This window comes from Rhipicephalus microplus, chromosome X (assembly GCF_043290135.1).
Source record: "Rhipicephalus microplus isolate Deutch F79 chromosome X, USDA_Rmic, whole genome shotgun sequence".
Lineage (NCBI taxonomy): Eukaryota > Metazoa > Arthropoda > Arachnida > Ixodida > Ixodidae > Rhipicephalus > Rhipicephalus microplus.
Window position 1 is genome coordinate 291,486,533 of NC_134710.1, and position 15,308 is coordinate 291,501,840.

At 45.2% G+C, this 15,308-nt stretch overlaps 1 protein-coding gene across 5 annotated transcripts in view; it reads left to right on the top strand.

Annotated features, from left to right (window-relative positions):
* LOC119162170 (uncharacterized) overlaps nt 1–15,308 on the top strand; it is a 515,775-nt gene that overhangs the window by 177,409 nt on the left and 323,058 nt on the right. For all 5 annotated transcript variants that reach the window (XM_075879320.1, XM_075879321.1, XM_075879322.1 and 2 more), the window contains exon 2: nt 110–167. In XM_075879320.1, coding sequence (XP_075735435.1) covers nt 110–167 — 58 coding nt within the window. The remainder of the gene's footprint in view (nt 1–109; nt 168–15,308) is intronic.

Consider the following 15,308-nt stretch of genomic DNA (forward strand, 5'->3'; position numbering starts at 1 on the left):
GCTCCTTGCAAATGATTTATTCTTAGTATTTAATGGCTATGCAGCGACTCTACGATGTGCTATATGAGGCTGACTCTTTTCTTGTGTGTGTTTTTTTCTCTTGTTTCAGAGCCTTCTAACTAGGAATAGAAGAAATATCCCAGAATCAGAGTGCATGTGCCCACCCGGTAAGTTGTTCTTGGTGTGTGTGTCCGTGTGTGCGTGTATGTGTTGGTGCGTGCTCTATTTTTTTTTACATTCACGTTGCTCAGCAGCGCGTGTCGTGTCTGCTAAAACGAGACCCGTGGCTTTAAAAGCAAGGTACGAGCAAGCACAGCCGCTACGCCTGACATAATCCATAACTGACAGCGTCTTGCTGGCAGAAAGAGTGGCATTGATGCACCTGCGCTCTCTGTGTGTACCTTTTTCCTCTCTATAGTCCAGATCGAGCACATTGGCGTACGCCGGAGTGTGGGAGGGAGAGTGGGAGAGGGGGGGTGCGTAATGCGTTGCGTGGTAAAGGCATCAACTTCTCCTGTTTATCATTTTAATAAAAAAGGGAGGGTGGAACTGGCGTTGCAAAGAGGGGGGAAGGGCGTAGGGGGTTTTAATGGCCCCGCCACGAGAATTTTTCAATACTGCATGGCTGTATGCACCCGCACTCATACAAACGAACGCACAACATGGATAAAGTATAAGAGGACTATCTCCTCTTACCCCCACCCACCGCGGCTACGCCCTTGACCTGTAGCAGCTCACTTCACACTACCTTGCTATATATGCTTGTCGAAAGAACGACACAATTTTTTCTACATTCTGGCCTGTAAGCTATACTAAAGAACACACATGAACATTGCTTTGAGTTTGTCACATTGACACACGTTAGAGATACTAGCGGTTCGCCGCGTGTGATTTAGTGTCTGCCTACCTCCCCTCCCTCTCTCCTCACCTCAACAACTACGTACTGGGCTCCCTTTTCTGAATAAATACGTTTATCTAAAAGCCTCGGAGACATTCGAAATCTATCTCTTTTTTCGTCATAACTTACAAGCCTAAAACGCTTGAACAACTTTTGAAGGATAACTCATATTGCAACCCCGAATACGCCTCATTGGTCCTTCCTTTCGCCATGCGGTTCACTTTTTAAAACTACATGTTCCATTTGCACGCGTTAAGAAGACTCGTTGATTGGATTCATCATGAACACATACACTGCCTGACTTAGCATTCGTGAGTTCACAATGAGCGGGGCAACCACAACCAAGCATGCCTTCAGGCGCGGTGTATCGATATGGGCTGCGTTTACTCAATAATTCCCATCCTTGTGCGCAACCTCACACGCGCGGTAATTCAATACTCTCGAGGCCCACCATAACTATCACTGTTTCTTATAAGCGCAGACTGTTACCCGTTTAACGGTACCTATTCCGTTTTTGTATTTTATTCGAACTTTATTGGTGATTCTGAATTGCTGCGAAATGGTCATCTCCGCGCGCAGGATGAGTGAGGAACTGATCTAACTATCAAGTTTCAAATTTCGCCTTTCTCCGTGTGCTTTGAGTGAATTTATGTACGTAGTAGCAATATAGTATGTATAGGTTCACGCAAACGGCAGCCTGAAGTTGCCGTTTCCTGCTAGCAAAAAGCTTTTTTATTTTTTGTTTTAGCCGACCGAGTTTCGGGCTGTATGCTTGGTTTCGGCAGGATCTTGCGTCGATAAGGCCATTATAGGATATCTGAATAATTCATTTTAGGCTGCTACCTCGTCTTTTAATATAGATTTTTCAATAGCTTGATTGATTGATTGATATGTGGGCTTTAACGTCCCAAAACCACTATATGATTATGAGAGACGCCGTAGTGGAGGGCTCCGGAAATTTAGACCACCTGGGGTTCTTTAACGTGCGCCCAAATCTGAGCACACGGGCCTACAACATTTCCGCCTCCATCGGAAATGCAGCCGCCGCAGCCGGGATTCGAACCCGCGCCCTGCGGGTCAGCAGCCGAGTACCTTAGCCACTAGACCACCACGGCGGGGCTAGATTTTTCAATAGCGACGAGTGCTTAAGACGCACCGTGAAATGCATCTTCTTTCCCTCAAAAGTAGCCTAATCCATTACACCACCAAGCCTCGTTGTGGAACGCAGATAGTTATAGAACATATGATAATTTAATTATTTGGTGTATATATTAGGCTCTCAGTAATTCTATTTTTAACGTCATTGCCATATTTCGTCAATATTTCTGTATTTTTGCCATCGCGATAGTGCCTAAAATGGATTAACCTTTCGTGAGGATGAAAACGCAATGTTAGAAGTGCAGCGGAGATCACGATCGCCATCATGATTATAAGCAGCCCATCTTTTTATGTGTACCGTTGGAGGAATACTCCTCCAATTGAACGCCAATTTGTCCTAGCTTGCGCGAACTGAGTCCGTCTTATGCTTATAAAAGTTTCCCACTTTTGTCATTTTTCTTATTATTTATTTTCATTTGTACTTTTTGCCGTCCTCGGCTGCTGCGCGTTTCCCACCCTTGGCACCGGTTCCGTCGCTCTATGTGACTGACCCCCGCTTGCGTGTCCTACGCATTACGTGGTGCCTGCCCAGCAACTTTCCACTTGAGGGTGCAACGTGGTAGCGTAATCTGGCCTCGTTTTCATCGCATACGCATTCGCTCCTCATGCTTCGCTTATGGGTGGGCACCTCAACCGTGCTGCGAGGGAATGAACGTCTGCGCGCGTCACTCTCCTGGCGCACCTACTGCAAGTGCAGTTGCGAAGTACCACGTAGCTGCACCTACGTAGCTGCACAATTTGTTAATAGTGTTGTTGTTGTGGTTGTTGTTGTTGTTGTTGATGATGATGTTCTTGCTGCTGCTGCTGATGCTGATGATGATGATGATTAACTCAGCACTTTGTTGGGTTGGCAGCTTTTAACTACCCGATTGCTATGCAGTTATCACGCTGTGAAGCCACGTTGTGAATCTATTAGGCTTTTGCCACGCAACATTATTAGCCAATCTGACTCCTTGCCTGACATGATGACTGTATCGACGTTTTTCCGAAGCAGTTACAAACTTTGTTGTGGATCAGTAATTGAGTATTTGAATACTCTGGTAAAATACTGTGCTAGAATACTGCGGTAGAACGTGCCAAGCAAAATACAATAACTGCGTTATCTTACGGCTATATTGTGGTGCTTAGTGCTAACCAGCGTATAAAAAACACAATCATCACGGAATAACCACACTTTACAACAAAAAAGATCGGAAATATCTTGGGCAAAATCAGCAATGATTAGATACTCCATAACACTAAATTTTGCAGCGCTGAGCCTCTGCTTCATCGAGTTCGTTTACCAGCAGTGTTGGACGACGCACTTTTACCGATTGCGTCCAAACTGCGCCTATGTGCGAAGTTGCGCCAAGTGTGCCTCGGGAAGATTCAAGGGGTGAAATTAAAAAAAAACAGAGGCCGCATTCGCAGTAGTGGAAATAGTCGAAAGCATGTCACATAACCGGAACCCACAGAAACGCGGCCTTCTGCGCGCCCTGCACTCGAAGAGTAAATCGTTCGCTCGTGTCGGAAGCGGTCGCTTTGTTATCAGGTCGATGTCGTTGATCCTCGGCTTTGTGCTGAAACAGCGTGAAACCCGCAAATGGGCTTCTAAAAGCTGTGCTCTAACGCGAAAGACGCGGAGCAGAATACGTTAGATTGTAAGTAAGGCGTGTAGAAAGATGTGAAGGCTATAGGAGTTAGTTCTGGTTGGCTGGCCCGCAGCGGGAAAAGAGGGTATGATGGCTAAAAAAGAACAAAAAAGCAGGGCTGAAAGAAAGAAGTTGATAATTACAACTACAACGTTTTAAAAGCCACCTGTAACACATCTTACAAGTTACACTTTCTTTTCACGGTGAGAAAAAGTCTAATTTCTAATTGATTGTCCTTGTGTTAGTATTTGTGGTAACTGCAGGTCTTGTACTTAACAATATTGTGTGAGATGGCGATTTGAAGCGATCCACTGCTTCAGCTTTAAAAACAAGCATTGGGGTTTCCCCTTCTTGCGTTTTCAGTGTATCACCCTGTGCGGTCATGCTTTTCTGTGCAAATAACTAGTTGGTTTGAATCCCACAAGTATGATTGGCACACACTTCCATCCTATGCGGCTCACATATTTATCCATATTCACGAGAAGTCAATCACTACAATTTGTCTAGGGTTTTGTTTAGCATTCACTTCGATATGTGACTAAGTTCAACAGTCTATGTTGGTTTTGATCTGGGGAGAGAGCGTGCACACAGAAGAGAGAGAGAGAGAAAGCGCGAAGAGGCACGGAGGTTGAGCAGATCCAGTTTCTTGATCTCCACTGGGGAAGCGGATAGGAAGGAAACAAAGTGAAAACAGTATACGCAAGAAGCCTAATTAGCAAGATGCCTGGTGGACTACGCTACATTGAGGTAATGAGGACGGGTAATGGAAGGATGAGGGAGAGAAACGGGAAGGAAACGTGGTGCATTCGCTCACTCGTGTAGGACTCTAGCCTTAGTCAAAGGCGTTCGCGCAGGCCTTTCATCCGCAAGTAACGCAAAAGTGCCTTCACTGATCTGTGCAGTGATGGGCAATGGGGATGGTGGCCTATATTGCAACTGGCCATGCGTCTAGCCGTGGTGACGCGTTTGTGTATTTCTGAACCCCATCGAGGATAGCAAATGGTCTATGTTTTTTTCGGTCACCTTGCATGTCTCGCTACTGGTCTTCCCTGTTATTCAATCGCGAGTACGCCTTCGCGATGGGTATACTCTCAAAAACGCGGACAGGGAAGCGAAGCTTCATGCCGATGAAGTCCGAATGGAAGTCGGAGTTCCAGTGAAGGGTTCATTTCATGTGGCCTTGTATGCCTGATATATTGTGTTGTTCCGCTGCTTCAATGAGAGACACCGTGTCAGGTTGTGAAACAGCCTTTCAGTGTCTGTTGTAGCAAGCAGAATAGCAGCGCTGCGCTCATCTTGAAGCGTTGCTTAAGCAGATTTGCGAAATCATAGCCGCTGATTCCGCACCAACCAGGTAACCGCTGGCAGTCAACCTCGTGGCCCTTTTACTTGACATGGTAAGGAAGACTGACGATATCGTAGGTCACCTGCTCGTGTCCCCCACATAAAACAACCGGCTCGAAAAACAGAAAGCGCAAAGGTGAACACTTGTCATTGATTTCATAAGTACAGTAGCCTTCACTTCGCTTTCGTCTTCTCAATATATGTCCCCAAGACAACACCGTTGTCTGTTGATGAGCGCGTGGCCGCACTTGAATCATATGACAGTATCTGGCTCGACTTCATCCTGCTCTAAGTGCCCTTTATTACGTGTTATAATTGTTTTTTTACTCATTTTTGCCCGAAACTAGCAAGCGCGATTGGAGGGTACGTGTGAATGTCCACAAACAACTTGCTATAGCTTTGGGAAGCGGAATCAGAGGATATTAGGGAGTTTTCGAATGGCGTGCACAAGGCGTTGCGCTAGCGTTTCGCGCCCCTGCACATGCGTCGTACGCTAACCACTTGCAGGTTTTCGTTAGGTGACGGATATAGTAGGCCTACCACAACAAAAACTCAGCGTGCGCTATTCGAAAACTCCCTATTACTTGCACTCCTGCAGCAACGTACCATGCGGTCAGGAGTTATTGCAGAGTGGCAAAAGTGACTCACGAGCTTGATTTCCTAGATTGCACAGAGCGCGATAAGTAATGCCGTCAGGTCGAAACGCTGTGTAAAGCCTGCACAAAGCCATCGCATCTTCAAGTTCAGTTGTTTTCAATGAAGTGTCCACATATACGGGCTCCACAATACCACAGATGGGGTGCCAACAAAAACTATCCTTGAAAAAGAAAAGAACTACAAAAAAGGCATGCTATGTACCGATGCAGCGGCCCCTTCCGAATTTTAGGGCCGAAGCTCCTTAGGGCGTGGGCTGTGCGTCCCCTGTAGCCTGTATGTAGCCACCTGTAGTTTAGTTCTTGCAGTGTTCACTAGATGGCGGTACCGTCCCCTGTATGTAGCCACCTCTAGTTTAGTTCTTGCAGTGTTCACTAGATGGCGGTACCGTCTCCTGTATGTAGCCACCTCTCGTTTAGTTCTTGTAGTGTTTACTAGATGGTGGTACTTGTAGCTGATGTTGAAAAGATGCAAGATGTTATAAACTAGAAAGCGGTACTTGTAGTTGATGAAAGACGCGAGATCTTATAAAATAGGAATGATGTCACATATGGCGCGTGTCATTGGTTGAAGGCAATCGTTCGATTTAGTGCGGCGACGTACGCTAGGGGGAGCGTTGTAATAAAATCCGTTCGCTGTTGGCGCGCGCTCGGAGTCGCCGGATGGATAAGGCTGCACAGCGGAGAGAGCGCAAGGCGGCAGCAGCGCGCGCTCGCAGACAGAATCCCGATGTGCGAGCGCGCGAGGCAAGGGACATCGCAAGCCATCCATCGTCTAAGAACAAATAAAAGTTGATTTGTGTATATACACACACAGCGTTTCTCACGTCTTTACATGATGATCGACTGGGCGAATTACACGGAAGATTCACTGTTTACCGATGAATCCCTCCGGAGCTTCGCCCATTCATCATCATTCACCCCGTGAATATGCCGTAATTTTTGTATTATTTTTTATTTACAGATACTGCTGTCTCATGTATGAGACATTGCAGGAGTGGTTACAATAAACGAACAAAAACAGCACAAGTAAAAAAAGCATAAAGTTGCATAATTTGACACCTGTTCAACAAACAATAAAACATCAAACAAAAGGAACAACAGCGAAATTAAGAACTTCAATTTACATATTTGCACACTTGTTCAACAAACAGCGCATGTGGTAGTCGTTTCAAAGTAGTCTCCAGATTATTCCAAGTGTCAACTGTGCACGGAAAAAAACAGTATTTGTAACAATCAATAAAACATTTTAATGGCACAGTGTTCAACGGATCGTATCGGCGAGTCACCTGGGTAGGATGATTGGTGAACGAAATGGGTGTGGCTATGCGGACGGAATTGTGCACGATGTTATGTAGCATGGTAAGCCGATCACATATACGTCTGTGTTCGAAACAGTTTAGCGATAAAGCATGGTAGTGCTCAGAAGGGGAGAAATCACGGTCATAACGGTTAAAAATGAATCTTATCGCTTTTCGCTGGATGGCCTCAAGTTTATTTATGTCAATCGCAAGATGTGGTGACCACACAACAGACGCATATTAGAAGAGGTCTGACCAGTTATTTGAAGGCTATAAGCTTGCATTCTTTTGTGGCGCCCTTTAGCGTTCTTCTTAAGTAACTTAATTTCTTAAGCGATATTGCAGAAATAAGGTCGATGTGTTTGTGCCACTTCAAGTTTGGAGAGAATAGAACACCAAGATACTTTTTCCTGAACTTTTTCCAGTGTGTGTGATTGGAGTCGCCATATCTAAATTGCAATGGCTCCTTTTATATTTGTGAAAGTTATTGTCACAGTACTCTGAAAGTTAAGCTCCATTTGCCAAGTTGTACTCCATTCGCAAAAGGAAGAAAACACATCATTCAACAAAACTTGGTCAGTGACGCTACGTACATTCGAATACAATACACAGTCATCAGCGTAGAGGCGAAGCTTAACTGGAGTGTTAATGACAACCTGAGTGACATCGTTAATGTAAATTATGAATAAAAGGGGTCCCAAGACAGAGCCTTGTGGAACACCTGAAGAAATATGAGCTTGTGACGACTGTTCATGGTTGTAGTGAACAAACTGACTCTTCATGTACAAATCATCTGTAATCCAATCGAATAATTTGTCAGCATTTGGGCCTATAAGAAGGTTACCAAGTTTGAGCAGAAGTTTTTTATGACATACCTTGTCAAAAGCTTTGCAGTAATCAATAAAAATGGCATCGACTTGTTCGTGGTTATTAGGTGATGAGGCGATGTCATGTGTAAATTCGATCAATTGTGTGACAGTCGAAAAACCACTGCGAAAAAACCACTGCGGAAGCCATGCTGAAGCTCTGAAAGGATATTGTTGTCAGTTAGGTATTGAATAATGTGCTTGTAAATGATGTGCTCGAGTAGCTTGCAGCACGTGGATAATAATGAAATTGGTCTTTAGTTAGAAATTATTTCCTTCTTATTCGATTTGAAGATAGGAACAACATTAGCGATCTTCCAAATTCGTGGGACCCGTCCGGAGCCAAGCGATTTCTGGAATATAATTATGAGGTATGCTTCGCTACATAAGATTTCTGCTTTACGGAGGAGCTAACAAAGGTTTTCTCTGTGTCATGAGAGGTCTGTAAAGATATTGTTGCAGTTTTCTACGACATACGCACGCGAGAATAGTTGTCCTAGGCTAACACATTTGAATACGAAACAGAACTAGAAGCAGGCTGAATGTGACTGCAGACCAAGAACTTATTAACAAGCTGTTCAGGTCAAATTCACGGGGCAGTCAAGTTTCATCATGCCTTGCCAGGGAGAAATAAAAAGCACCTATTTCACGCTACGCATTGTGTTAATTTATGACCTTTCCTCTCACTGCAACAGGTTCATCACTTTTACTGGTCCACAAGGGGCCTGCGAAATACTCTGCGCTGACAACTGCTGTTTTATTTCACCAATAGAAACCGAACACTGTGTGGGGATTGCGTGAGAATTGTTGGTCGGGCGTCCCGGTTCCCATTGCTGCGAAATTCGTATCGTCATCAATTCTTCTACAGAAAGATGCAGCACGGCGTCAATCTCTAAGCGTTGTAGATAATGTTTTAGAGATTTGAAATAATGACGATGATCAATTGTTTTGTTTTTGCAAAAACTACGAACAGATTTTCATTACGCTGCAAAGGCTCGCAGGGATAGAGGCAATTTATGAATGATTTCCATCGTCGCAAAGCCTGCTTACTTATGTGACGCTGTAATTCTTTTTTTAGTGATATAACCGATCTCAAATAATGATTGTTTTATGCGACTATATCGCCGTTCCACGATGGTGAATCGCATGAAGTTTCTCTAGATCTGTGGTGGAATTAATGTGCGTAAAACTCTTCAAAATCTCATGCTTTGTGGTTAGGGTGCCCTTAATTCACTGCGTCCTCTAGGTTGTTGGGTGGGCCAGCACAAGAATAGTTTCGTGATAGCATTGCAAGGTTCACAAATTGATGCGTCGGACATCTCTGAAGAACCTAGAGTAAGCCCTCTAACCTTGAGATAACTTGCGATGTAGTCACTGCCCTGCGTTTCCGATTCGAAAACCAGTGCAGCCTACTAGAAAACAAACATGAAGCGATGGTAATGTTCAAGCAGCCACTGCACGCTGTTCTACGGGTGGAGGGGTGTAAGGCAATATATAGATATAGCGTAGATTTTAATTATTGTGTAATGTTACAGTACTATCTGTGTCAAATCAACCCCGAAAAGCGGCGATCATTCCCAACGGTATAGTTCGTGCCCTCTAGTCATCACCATCAAGAGGCGCACGCATTTGGTTTAGTGTGTGTGTGGGGGGGGGGGGGGGCTGACACCCCCTGTAAAGTTGTTTGGGCCGTGTTGCCTACGTGTCTCGCTCAAAAGCCGCATTTCGGGTTACAACTACCGGGTGGTAGGTGGCGTTGATTACAACTGTCATCACTGGCTGACGTTCGGCAATGCGGTCTTGTGCATGAGATCAGAAGTACAAGCAAGATTAGAAATTAAGCAACGTGGAATAGGTAGGCTTGCTTTAGGAGCTCACGGGAATACACCAAATCAGGGAGTACAAGGTGATATGGGATGGACATCATTTGAGGGCAGGGAAGCTAGCAGCAAGATAAAATTTGAGAAGCGATTGAGAGAAATGGGGGAGGAGCGTTGAGCTAGGAAGGTTTTCAGCTACTTGTACATGAAGAATGTTGATACAAAATAGAGGAAGCGAACCTGGAAATTGACTGGTAAATACTTAGAAAACAGCAGGTGGCCAAACCAAAAAGAACTATCGGTTAAGAAGAAAGTGAAGGAAACGGAGACTGACATGTGGAGAATGGGCATGATTAAGAAGTCCGCACTAGAGATCTATCGAACATTTAAGTAGGAAATTGCCAAGGAAAGGATCTATGATAATACTCGGGGTAGTTCTCTACTGTTTGAGGCCAGGACGGGAGTACTGCGAACCAAGACATATCGGGCCAAATACGAAGGGGTAGACACAGTATGCAGTGCGTGTGGAGAGGAAGAAGAAACTGCCGAACACTTGATAATGTTCTGTAAAGGGCTTCACCCTATAGTTTAGGATGATGGCGCAGAGTTTTTCAAAGCACTGGGGTTTAGGGACCGGGAGGGCAAAATAGACTTTAAGCGGGTAGACTTAACTAGAAGGAGGTTATCTGATTGGTGGCTAAAGTCAAGGCACGAGTGAAAATTAAACTCTTCACTGCAAAGTACGAATCCTCAAACTCACCGTTTAAAGAAAAAAAAATAAATCTAGTTTTTGGTTCCTTAAGTATTAAGGCTTGGTGGCGCTAGCCATCGCCCGATCTAAAGGGTACAGCCATATCCATCCATGCATCATCATCATCATGGTTGTGACCGTGGTAGCGCCGGCGGTGACCCCTGGCGGAAGGCAAGCCTTGGTGGCGAGCGAGAGTTGAGCGAGCTCTGCGGCGCGCGGCGGTTGCCGCGAATGGTCTCTAGCGTGGGTCCTTGGCGCGGGGCACCGTGGGCCTGCGCGTCGGGGGCCCTCGCGGTAAGTCGAGTTGGTGACGCCGATTTGGGGGTGTTATTGTGTTTGTCGCGTTATTGTGTTTGCCATGTTTTGGACTGGATGGAAATTGTGTGAGGATGTCTTAGCGGGCTGATCATGATTGATGTATCATTCGGTGGACGATATCGTCGTCTAAATTAGTTAAATAAATGTATGTATGTTGTTTGGTATAACACCGACCATGTCTACTGTGTCCGTTCACTCCAAGAGCGTGGCGTGGCGCGCGCTCGTCATATCGAAACCCGACAAGTGGCACTGCACATTTGCGTGCTTGTCAATAGTTAGGACTGAATGGCGCACACCATACCATTGCGAACGCTTGTCGCTGGTCGGGTTTCATTTCATGCCGGTAGCACTTGACTAGAGTGAACGCAAGAGCGAGAAGCGAGGAAAGGTGGGGAGTTCAACGAGCCGCACGCCCAGTTTGCTATCCTGCACTAGAGGAAGAAATAAAGAGGTGAGAGGAGGGACAGAACAAAAGAGACATTGACATAATCACGTGTGTGCACTTAAGAAAGTGCTGTGTCAATTTTTATGCAATGGAACACGGGAGCGCGTGGCCTGCGCGCTCCAGCGGCTGCTGGCAGCGCGTTCAAGCGAGAGCAAGAGCAACCTAAGTCTCTTTTCGCGTCATCTTGAAGCGAACAAAACAACCATTCGTTGCCGATATGGAACCAGTGGCAAGATTGTGACCCGCTCCCCCTCCAAGGCGATTACCACCGGCAACCCTCTTCTCCTTCAAGGCGATTACCGGATCAGCAACGAATGGTTGTTTTGCTCACTGCGAGATGACGCGAAAAGAGACTGCGGTTGCTCTAGCTCCCGCTTGAACGCGCTGCCAGCAGCCGCCGGAGCGTGCATACCACGCGCTTCACAGTTCCTATTCATAAAAATTGACACTGTACATCAATGATGCCCTCTCCTGGTGCTTCTTAAGCAACTGTACCCAAGGCCATTTTCTGTCGCCAGAGCTTTAGTACCATGGAGATGTGTCTCGAAGGCACAGAAGGCAACGGAAACGTTATTGATTTCTGTTAACAGGCATGTGCGACCGCCTTTAGTATGTAAAGGTGAGCTATCGTGGTAAGCTATCGGGTAATAATATTATGATTCATTCATTCATTCATTCATTGATGGATCTCAACTCTTCAAAGTAAACACCGATGTTACATAGGGGACGCTGTAACGGAAGTCTACCAATGTATTTTGGCTGCGCTTGCTATAACCTAAGCTGAACGTTAAGATTACACAAGCATTGTCGTATTCATCTCTTACAAGTCATATATGGGCTACTCGAGATGGGATTCGAACCCAGCACCTCGTGCTCAGCAGCATGCTATAGCCACTGAGCCATTGCGGCACGCCGGGTTTATAATGCGTGTTATACTGTATACTGAAGTAAGTTCTTGGCGCTAGAATTCGCAAATATTGGTTGCTAACGTGTGGAGATTTTTAAAGGAGAGAAAGCATCTTTTTCTGTTGCTCTCTTTTGTTTGTTTGTTTGTTTGTTTGTTTGTCTGTCTGTCTGTCTGTCTGTTCATTTGTTCGTTTGTTCGTTCGTTCGTTCGAAACGGGTCGTCTTCGGTGCGTTCCTTCACCTCTGGAGTGCACTCTTTGGAAGCCCTCATCTACTTCTCTTAGCCGTTTTTGCGTACGAACGAAGATCCCGCAGACGGTGGCCATCTGTCATTCGTGTGCCTACTGAAGTGCCACCATGCACTGTGCGTGAGCTCGCTTTGGCGTGGCGTTGCCAGTCGGAGTGTGCTAACATATGCAGCTGCGCTCGCATTTCTGAGCGAGAACGACTTCTTAGCCAGTGAAACTTGCTCTCACTACGACGTCGAAACACGCGACGGCTATATTTGTTCGCATCCAAGACAAGCTATATATGGGGACTGAAGGCGGTGAGGGTCCTCCGCCAAGCAGCACCGAAAGTGACGGGAAAAAACCTGCTGGGATTTCTTCTTTCCGTCTCTCTGCAAAGAATGGAACGAAAATAAAGGAGAAAGCTTGTATGTCCCCGCTGGCGGGTATAGACACTTCATTTTTAGAGCGCAGCTCTTAGGCACCCGTTCCTGCGTTAAGCGGTGTGGCAGCGGCCGGTGGCGTAACCACGCGAACGAGTCCACGCCACTGGAATTGGACAGGTCGCCCTAACGATTACAGCAGGTGCGATTGTCAAACTAAAACAAGGTATTTACCACGAGAATTGGACAAGCAATGTTCGACCACACTTTGCTGGTATAGTGGCTGTGTACTTCTCATCACCTACCACGCTTACCAAAGATATCCTGCACTTCCTGTGCCTCACGTCAGTCGCACATCAACCTACGCAAAGGTTGTCGTGGATGACATTTAATATGGACTTAAAAACAAACAATACCTTGCTACCACTTATGCGCCAGAACATCCTTTTTCCTCTCCATCGTAAGTCATCCAACTGATGTGACAGCCTTGCGAAACTCTTGCAAAAAAAAAAAACACAGCATATCCACGCAGTGAATGATGATGAGTGGAGCGAAGCGTCCATCAGCCCGTCCGTGCTTCCGTTCGTTTCGTGCGTCAATCCATCCGTCCGTCTGCTAGTCTGTCTGTCTGCCGTCCGTGCGTCCGTCCGTGCTTGCATCTAATAAACACTTCAAATACCACCATCTCGCATCCCCTGTGGCATACCCGCTCTAGAGCGGGTATGTGCCACTGGTGGCTACTTACCACTACATACGTCAGAGGATGTACAGACCCACGCGTTGAGGAGCTTCGCCTCTAAAAACCTTTATCTTTGAGAACCGCGCATTGGTTCAGCGAGTCCAACACAGTCCGACTCACTTCTGTGCGACCACCAAGCTTCCTTTATTAGAATAAAAGACTGGTAAACGCATGTTTTCTAGAGATGAATGTTTTGGAAAAGAACTAGTGGTATGCGTAGTGGTACTCGCATAGATGTCTCTCGCAAATTGTGTGTCTCAGTTTATGTCGAAAGCACAAAACGCTGCGCTCAGAATTCACATTATGCTGTATTGTAACCATTGGTGACCGTCTTTTTTTTTTCACACGTTATCACAGTGACCACGGGTAACAGTTTAAGTGGCAGTTTTCTGCAATAAAGAGAAGTTGCAAGCGTTTCCATGTGGCCTTAATAATGTGAGTTTAGGGTAGAGTGGTGTAAAATGAGACGCAGGGCAACACGCGACGTTTAGAATTTGCCGACCTCTGTAGCTAATGCAAAAAAAAAGTACTTTTCCTTGTTTTCCTCTTTCAGGCATATCTGCTGTTAGTTGCCCACCTTTTTTGTGTGCAAAAGTTGGTACTCGCTCACAGAGCTCGCGCGGAAAAAATTACGTGGCTGGTGTGAGTGTGTTCGTGACCCATCAAAAAGGAATTGAATCCTGCTGGGCTAACGTTTTGGATCAGTGCATGACACTACTCCTGCGTCATAGCACTGACAACTTAAGTATTTATTTTGTTGTCTAGTTATTAGACTACGAGCTATATAACACCAACAGTTTAGTTATTTTAGTGCCCGGGGACAAAGCGGAAATTTTATTGAATTCTGGCATGTAAGATGGGCAAAACTCAACAGAAGAGAATTCAATTGAACTTAAAAGAATAATAATAATTGAACCATTTACTTACATTCATTATATATTACAATTCTTTGGTTAGGATGACTCGTACGTACAAGAGAATATGATATAGAGATTCCCGGAAGGAAAACGACATGAAAAAGCAGTGATTTCCGTTCAGGACTTGACTCCCGCCATTCACTCTGCGTCAAGGTTGTTCTGTGTTCGCGAGGGTGCTCTCAGGAGGCGCATGAACAAATTAGCGGAATCTACAAGTCATTAACAAACATGTCTTATGATTTAGTTTTAATAAATTTTCTCCAATACCGAAATTGAAAAACAAACAAACGCTAGCAAATTTGAATCTAGCACTTTTTTATATTCATTGCGCACCAAAGCCTGGCTAACGAAGTTAAAAGCCATGAAGTGCCTCAGCAGTTCTACATCGAAACGGCAAAAAGAGGCGCAGAAGATACTTCAGACCATATCTAGCTTCCAGTCGTTGAATAATCCAATGAAGGTCAAGCGTTCAAAAAAACCGCAACATTAGCACAAAGAAAGACTAGTGGTGCTTAATCTGCAAGGAGTTACGGAGCAACACAGCACCGGGCTCTGTCAAGAATCTATGCGTGGAGTGCGAGGACTGGGCTTCTTTAGACTTTGTAAGGGCCCACAGAGTGAACTACAAGTCTTTATACTGGAAAGACTGAAGGAATAAACTTTTCTCACACTGTTTCGCTTTACCCCACGTAGCGTCTCACTTTGCACCGCAGGTTTGGGCAAAATAAGACATCTGGAGCATTTTATATAATTTTTTAAAATAAATTTTTGAGCAATAAACACGTGGTATTATTTATGTAGCACATACCTTGTACCCAAAGGAAAGTTTCCGCATTGATGTTTCATAGTAACGAGTGAAATAAAAAATTTATTCTCTAGTTTGAAATTTTGCCTTATTTAGCCCACCCTACCGTATCCATACATGAATTTGTGTGCAGGAAAGTGCATATA